Source organism: Penaeus vannamei, chromosome 35 (genome assembly GCF_042767895.1).
Source record: "Penaeus vannamei isolate JL-2024 chromosome 35, ASM4276789v1, whole genome shotgun sequence".
Lineage (NCBI taxonomy): Eukaryota > Metazoa > Arthropoda > Malacostraca > Decapoda > Penaeidae > Penaeus > Penaeus vannamei.
The window spans coordinates 16,743,786-16,752,974 of NC_091583.1; the positions used below are offsets into that span (position 1 = coordinate 16,743,786).

Sequence of the window (9,189 nt, forward strand, 5' to 3'; positions counted from 1 at the left end):
CCCTGCTCCTTCTCCTCTCTTCCTTCCTTCCTTTCCCTCCCCCTCTTCCCCTACCTTCCTCTTTCTCCTCCCTTCCCTCCTTCCCTTTCACTCTCCTCCTCCTTCTCCCTTCCTTCCTTCGTCTTCGCCTTCCTCCCCCTCTTCCCGTACCCCCATCACTCCCTACTCTCCCTACCTGTCTTTCCTCCCACTTCCTCTTATTCCACCCTTCCCATCTCCTATCGTTATCCCTCTCCCTCTTCCCTGCATCATATACTCTTCCTTCTCCTCCCCTTCCCCCCTTCTCCCCACCCACTACCCCTGCCTCTTCTACTCTCCCTTTCCTCTCCCTCCCCTCCCTCATCCTTTCCTCTTCCTTTCACACAACCGACGACTCAAAATGAACTGCATCTTGAATCTTACCTCAGGATGAAATTTCGTTTTCTCTAATTACTTACTTGCTTCTGTCAATTTCCAATTTATTGTACATTGGAAGCAAAAAATTATATTGAAATCGCGACGAAAAAAATCTTTATCTGGTAATAATAATGATCTTGATAATGGCATTTCATAAACACAGCAGCAGCAACAACAATAATAATGATGAAGGTAATGGTGATGATGATGCTATTGATAAGGATGATGGAAATATTAATAAAAGTAACTGATAATAGTAATAATAACAACAATAACGATGATGATAATGATAATAACAATAATGTATGATAATAATGATAACAAAAGTATGAGCAATAATAATAATGATAATAATAATAATAATTGTAAGAATATTAATAATATTGATAATAATAATGATGACAATAGTGATAATGATATCAATACCGATAATAATAATAATAATAAAATACTAATAATGATAATGATAATGATGATGTTGATGATAATAATCATAATATTCACAAGAATGATGTATGGCCATAATATTGATAATAACAATAATTGTTATCATTGTCATAATGGTAATAGTAATAATGATAATGATAATAGTAATGATAATGATAATAATAACATCAATAATAACGGTAATAAAAAAATCATCATAGAAATAATAATACTGATCATGAAAATAATAAGTAAAATAATTATAACAATATTCATGATAAAGATAATCATACTAATAACGATGATAATGACAATGATGATTAAACGGGTGCCGCTGATAATGATAATGAGGAGGATAACAATTATCACAATTATGAAAGTGAATAACAAATAACAACTATATCATAACTTCAGGAGTTTCAATAGTATCTTAAAACTGTATCAAGAGCCATGTCATTATCAGAACCAGGACAGTTAATATTAAATAAACAATTATTGGCTAGCAAACAAAAATAAATACTAATTGGTAAATAAAGGCACTAACAGCAACAGATAATAACCAGTCCTATCATTAATTATTGCCTATAATTTGTGCTTCTATAATTATCGTTTCTTGCCAATAGTATAATTTTGCACGCATACAAAAAGAATAATCTGAAGAAATTCCATACGAAGCAAATAAAAAAAAAGTCTAATAGAAGCAATAATATACAAATCAAATAAATAAATAAATAGATAAAAAAATAGATTAATAAAAAAATTAACTTAAAAAGACAACTACAGTAAAACTACAACAATAACAATAAAATAGACAAAATAATGATAGTGATAGTTATAATCATATGTGGTACTTTTAATGATTACTATTATCATTATCGCCGTAATGATAGGAATAATAACAATGGCAATGGCAAAAGCAGCTAAATCTTTCATTTTTGACAAGGAATTCACAATTTATGAACATCACGATCAAACCCGCTCTATAAATAAAATAGAATGATATGGATGATATAAATATTACATAATGGAAGTCATAATAAGAAAAATAATCATAATCGCCATTTTAGGTTACAACCATTACTACTGATCATATCAAATAGAGGAAACAAAGATCAAACATAATGATAACAATGATGATTATATAATGATAACAAACAAAATCAAAATTAATTGAAGTAACAATAAAAAAAATAATAGCAGTAGTAAGATTACAGGAGTATTACTTAGAATAGTAATAAAAATAAAAAAATAATAGTAATACTAATACTGACATGTTAGATTATAATGTAGTAACAATAACAATAAAGAAAATAATGCGAGTAGTAGTAGCAGTAGCTGTATTAGTGGTAATAGTAATAATAATAATAATAATAATGATAATGATAATGATAATGATAATAATAACAATAATGATAATGATAATAATTATTATAATCATAATCATAATAATAATAATAATAATAATAATAATAATAGTGATGATAATAATAATGATAATAATAATAATAATAATAATAACATCAACAACCATGACAACAATAATAAACAACAATAATAACAGTACCAATAATAATCACAATATAAAAATGAATAAAACGAAATCAAGCACACCGATAAACAACAACAACAACAACACCCGTAATACCAATACCAAAAAAAAAAAGAAAAAGAAAAGAAAAGAAAAAAAAAAGTACGGCCCGGACCCCAGCGCTGCAGACGGGCCACCCCGCCATTGCCATAAAACACTGGCTAGCAATTCACACTTCCTTGACATCCTTACAACGAGTCTTTAAGATTTTATAGACTGCGAAAGTGGTTGTCCTGGGCGTAGGGCGGTAATTTGGCTGGTTTGTGAACACTCATAAAAAGGCTATAAAAAAAAGGAAGGGAGAGAGGAAGGAAAGAGAGAAAGAGAGGAGAAAAAAAATTGTAAAAAAGAGGAATTGTTTTGAAAGTTCCTTTTTTTGGTTTTGGTTTCTCTTTATCTTTTATTTATTTATTTATTGTGGAATGGGGTACGTATGATTGAATTTTCATCTAATCTTCTGTTTGATTTGAAAGATATGAGGATTTCTATTTTTATTTGTTGATTCCCTTTCTGTATTTCCTTTTCTGATTTCATATAATTATCTAATCACATTCTTGGAAAAGAATATCAAATTCCCCAACAGTAAAATAAAATGTAAAGATATACAAACCTAAAGCAAGAAAAAAAGTATCTATTAATTTCTAATAATTTCTCACACAGAATTAAAGCTTTCAAAATACACATCAATTTTTGTTCGTGAAAACTAAACAATAATATGGCTTCCAAATCATTAAGAAACAATGTGAGATCGTACCTATTCTTTCCAGTAATTTCTTAGTCATATTTTCGTTCAAAATGTGATTTATTAGGAAGAAATATAATTGCTTTTTGATATATGGCGCTACCACGTGTGTGTAATTATGGGCCAATAAACATATTTTCAATTGTTTAATTGACAATTTGTCATTTCGCACGTTTGTGAGATTTATTATAGAAGTTTACAAAGGTTTTCAATTGAGTAAAACTTTCTGTCTTATCAATAATCATATGCATTATCATTTTTCTCCGTTCATATATCTGATACAATATAGATTAAGTAATTCACTTAACACTGTTGACACGAATTATCTTCCTTGTAAATCAATGTATGGAGTATATAAAAAATATATATATACTCAGCGCTATGTGTAATACGGTGTAACTCTCGTTCAGAGTAATTTCGGACAACGCTATAAATATTACAGGCGATCTCTGTGACCCAATTTCATCACAAACATCAAGGCATTCTGTACAACAACTATTTACACTCACTGAATAATGCATTCAAATATTGCTAGGTGATCGTCGATTAATACAGCAGGTTAAACAAAAAATAAAGGTTTATTTTCTACAAAAATTGTATTTCTGCGCTTAACGGTACAGTGAGCACGGCCTAGACGCCATAGCCAAACCTACACGTTATTTGCTCTTTTACACTCCTTAGCTTCACAATAGTATCTCTTTCTTCAAATATTCAATTCACAAGGTTTAGTTGCCTTAAAATGGGTACATGTACACAGCCTAAAAACGTAAAATCAAGGACAAAATGAGGAAAATATTCACCAAATCGATGCAGCAGCTCTCTCCCGCCCGCCATCTTGATTTACAAACTGACCAATCAGCGAGCGGGACGCGAAGATTACGTCACTCATCTTGACGTTACAAACGGGCCAATCAGCGAGCGGGGTGAGGTGGTGACGTCACTCGCCCGGACGTTCGCCGATTCCACCCAAACAAACTTGACTGATGCCGAGAGTTGCCGACGTTAGAACATTATATTATATTTATGTTATGGTGGTGATTTTGTGGTTACTCTGATAAGGCAATCATTCGTAATTCTTGACAATTAAGAACACTGTTCTACACACTTTTGTCAGATACGATAAACACCGTATTTGCATCAAAATATATGTACATATATAATGAGCATATTCACTGTATGTTAATGTGTCATAAAAATAGTTCGGATATGTTGAATTGCTATTGATAGTTGCTCCATGTGATATCAAAACTGGTCCCACATTTGGATATTTGCGTTGTACAAAAGACTAATTCCTTCATTAGAAAATAGAACATAATTTATATACTTAACAATACAAGATAATAGTCTAAACCCGTTTTATTTTCTAAGCTTAAGACATATATATAAGGCCTAAACTTTATATACATTTAGGTAATTCAGGAGGCATAGGCAGATAATTGCCTTGACCTTCACATTATGTACAGAAAAATATAATATTTACTCCCGAACCTTTTCAGATATAAAGAAAAAATACAAATTTTTACACAACGATCCACAGAGAAGAAATATAAAACTTTTCCTTCTTTTTTTTGCACTTTTCCGCACAACCTTACAGTACTTAAACACACACACACACACACACACACACACACACACACACACACACACACACACACACACACACACACACACACACACACACACACACACACACACACACACACACACAAACGCACACACACACACATGTAAACAGCTGAGCAAAGATACCCTGCAGCAGAAGTTAAGAAGAACTGTTGATCGATGTCGCTGTCAGACATCTGTTGGTGGTGTTGTCTGCTGTGGCATAATGCATCTGTAAGTACATGAGGTCCGTTGTCTTTGTTAGTAGTGAGGGGGAGGGGGTTAGGAGGGGGTGGAAGGGGGGGTTAGGTAGGGGGTGGAAGAGGGGGGGGGTAGTAGTGAGGGGGAGGGGTGGAAGGTGGGGTACGGTGGGGGTGGAAGGTGGGGTTAGTGGTGACGGGGTGGAAGGTGGGGTTAGGTAGGGGGTGGAAGGTGGGGTACTGGGAGAGTGGAAGGGGGGTGGAAGGTGGGGTACGGTGGGGGATGGAAGGGGTGTTAGACGGGGGTGGAAGGTGGGGTACGGTAGGGGATGGAAGGGTGTGGGAGGAGGTTGACAAGGGAAGAGAGGAGTAGGGGGAGGGTTGACAAAGGAGGGAAAGAAGGGAGAAGGGGAAATGGGCAAGGGGTTTGAGAGAGGAGGAGGAAGTATGAGAGAATGGAGGGGAAGTGAAAAGGGGCTTGCTTAGAGAGGGGAGGAGGGGAAAGGAAGGGGGTCGAGAGAGGCGAACGGAAAGAAGAAGGATGGAGAAAAATGATAGAGAAAGAAAAGAGAGAAGGGAGAAAGGGAGAGGAGGAGAGGAGGAGTATTTGTTGCCGCAGATGACCGGAACTTGAAGCATATACGTAATTCGGGGAGTTGAGAGAAGGAACGGAAAGAAGAAAGGAGAGGAAGGAAAGAGAGAAGAAGGGAGAGAGGGAGGATGAGAGGGGGGGGGTAGTTGTTGCCGCAGATGACCGGAACTTGAAGCGTATACGTAATTCGGGGAGTAGAGAGAAGGAACGGAAAGAAGAAAGGAGAGGAAGGAAAGAGAGAAGAAGGGAGAGAGGGAGGAGAAGGAGAGGGGGGGGGTAGTTGTTGCCGCAGATGACCGGAACTTGAAGCATATACGTAATTCTGCGAGGCGGCCACTGCATAATGCTGCGGTCATCAGTATTCCGCTGGGAATGCGTCCGTTGGTTGTCGGCGACGATGGCTCAACGGCGTGACTATTCTTTCCTCTCTTTTCCTATTTTTTCCCCCACTTTAAGAATAAGCGAAAAATCTTTATCCTTCGCGAATAAAACGAAAATCTACGAAAATCTTTACCTTCTCTCCTTTCGTAATGAACACTTGAATACATATCGACGAACGGGATATACCGAAACCTCGCCGATTTTGTGAAAATAAAAAGAAAAGAAAAAAAATCTGGACCGCCACCCGCCCGACCGTTTGAAAGCAGATGGGCTCCTCCGCTGCTCCGATCACACTCAAATCCTCCACAAATCCTTCGGGGACTAAAGACACGGCCACTCTGCCCACCACGCCCGCTACACACCTACTACTACGGGCTTTAGCAGGAGACAAGACCAGGCCTACTGCTGAGGGAATTAATTTTTACAACTACCCCTCGAGCCTCTCTCCCCCCGGGTAGGCCGCTGTCCATTTTATTGCCCATTCGTCCAGATACATTTACATGCTTTCGGCCTCTTGGGTGTCCCTCCCTCCCCCCCTCCCCCCTAAGTGTCCCTCCCTCCCCTCTTCCTCCCTACATGTCCCTCTCTCCTTCCTCCCCCCCTACGTGTCCCTCCCTCCCCCCTTCCCCCCTACGTGTCCCTCCCTCCCCCTTCCTCCCTACGTGTCCCTCCCTCCCCCTTCCCCCCTACGTATCCCTCCCTCCCCCCTCCCCCCCCCTACTAAAGCTTTTGTTTTGGTCTCGATTTAATTGAATAGGTCTAAGGCCCATACATGTTTATGGTCTTTGGCGGTCCAGATGGAGGAGGAGAAAATTACCGATAAATATAGATGGATGATTAATGATGCTTTTGGATGTGTATGTCGTATGTTCACAACGAGGTCCTGTCGTGTATGTGTGTTTGTGTGTGTGTGTTTTTTTTTTAATCTGTGTGTTTTTTGTGTATTTGTATATTAATGTGTGTGTATTTTGTGTCTGTGTGTGTTTATGTGCGTGTCTTTGTGTGTCTGTACGTTTTATGTGCATGAATTTGTGTGTTCCTGTATGTGTATATGTATATATTTGTGTATTTGTCTGTGTGAGTGTATGTCAGCCTGTGTGAGCATACGTGTGTATGTATGTGTGTGAGGATTTATGAGCGTACGCGTATATAAGTGTTTGTGTGAGGCTTTGTGAGTAGACATGTATGTGTGTGTATGTGAGTGTGTTTGTGTATGGCTTTGTGAGTGTACATGTGTGTGTGTGTGCGTGTGTGTGTGTGTGTGTGTGTGTGGCTTTGTGAGTGTACATGTGTGTGTGTGTGTGTGGCTTTGTGAGTGTACATGTGTGTGTGTGTGTGTGTGTGCGTGTGTGTAGGAATGTTCGTGCGTGTAAGTTTTCCCTAAGGGTCGGATAAACGAAGGTTGTCCACGGCGCTGATAAGGCTTATCGAGATCTGATCAAAGTATGTTATTCCTCTCACATACTTGTCAAATGGAAGAATACCGCTCCGGTCTCTAACGAATGGGAGAGAAAGAGGGAAGAGGGATATGGAGAATAAAAACGGTGGAGGGAAAGAAAATATAGTGTAAGGGGTAGGGGGGTAAGTAAGAATTGCGGGGGGGGGGGGTGAGGAGGGATTGGGGGGATGGGGAAGAATTTGGAGGGTGAGATGAGGAAGGATTGTGAGTAAGAAGAGAGAGGATTGTGAGTGAGATGACGTAGGATTGTGAGTGATATGGTGAAAGATTGTGAGGCGAGGAAGGATTCTGATATAGAGAACGATTGTGAGTGTAATGAAGGATGATGAAGTGAGGTGAGGAAGGTTTCTGAATGAAATGAGGAATGAGGAAGGACTGTGAGTAAGATGAAGGATGAGAAAACCATTTGGAGAGTGAGAAGGGGTATAGAGGAGACAAGATAAAGGGGTAGGAGGTGCGTAAACGACAACACCCCCCCCCCCCAATCCTCCTACCCTCCTCCTCACACCCTGACAAGAATGAAGAATCTTACAGGTAGAAGGGAAGATCACGCGTACGTCTTCACACCTCAGGTAAGATCCCGACCCGATTATGAGGATTTTCACGTACCTGCCCGAGCGAGGTCAAGGGTCATGACTGCTACCACCTGGTCAGGCGAGTGATTTTCAAAACCATTGCACTTTTTTATGGTATAATGAGTATATGTAAATGATGTTGATAAATAGAGAGAGAAAGGGATGCATTTTTGATTGTATATGGTATGATATTGCACCTTCAAAATTCCATTAACAAAGAGAAGAAAATATAATAAAATGAATAAACAGACACCATTCAACTCAAAATGCATCTCTTGCCTTGTGTCAGAATAAAGATACAAACAAACAAACAAACGAACACTGAAAATCGTCAGTGAATATAAAAAAACACTCGAGAATCGGAGAGACTCGGGGTGACAGATTAGATCATCAATTTATCTCTTTCCCTCTCCCCTCTTTTCTTTCCCCTCTTCTTCGCCTCCCGTTTGACGCGCTGTGCTCCTCCGGGGTTCGCTCATCCATTCACGTCGCCGTCAGCTCCGCCGTCAGCGACCCCGTCAGCGTCCCCGTCAGCGACCCCGCCAGCGACGCCGTCAGGAGCTCCGGCGAGGAACTAGGATCACTCGACACTTCCTTCTCCTCGCTCTCTTCCCCTCCTCCCCCGCCGGCAGCGCCCCCTTCGCCGCCTGCAGAAGAGATCTTCGACTCCTTCTTGGCCTTCATCCTCCGGTTCTGAAACCATATCTTGATCTGGCGCTCCGTGAGGCCCAGGGCGTGAGAGATCTCGATCCTCCGCCGCCGCGTCAGGTACCGGTTGTAGTGGAATTCCTTCTCGAGTTCTAAGGTCTGGTATCTGGTGTAGGTCTGCCGGGTTCTCTTGGGGCCCGAACCGGGTTCTTGCCCTGCTGGAGGAGAGCGGAACGTTAGAGGTCTGTGAGTTGGGGAATTATTTGTGGGTTGGATGTCCCTGTCGTTGTCTTTATTATTTTGTTATTGTTATTGATACTGTTATTGGTATCAGTATTGTCGTTTTTATCAACATTGCTAGTACCATTATCATTATCATCATTAATATCTTTATCATCATTATCATTACTGTTATTATCATTATTATCATTATCAATATTATTGCTATCATGCTATTACTATAATTGTTATTGTTATTATTTTCATTATAATTATCATTATTATCATTATCATTGTCATTATCCTTACTCTTATTATTATTGTTATTATTATTATTGTTGTGTTGTTGTTGTTGTTGTTG

General features: G+C 39.1%; 1 protein-coding gene across 1 annotated transcript in view; it reads right to left on the reverse strand.

Moving 5' to 3' along the window:
* Window positions 1–7,884: 7,884 nt before the first annotated feature.
* Window positions 7,885–9,189, reverse strand: part of LOC113803552 (homeobox protein Hox-B7-B) — a 12,243-nt gene continuing 10,938 nt past the window's right edge. The window contains exon 2 of the mRNA XM_027354344.2: window positions 7,885–8,827. Coding sequence (XP_027210145.1) covers window positions 8,445–8,827 — 383 coding nt within the window. The 3' untranslated portion in view covers window positions 7,885–8,444. The remainder of the gene's footprint in view (window positions 8,828–9,189) is intronic.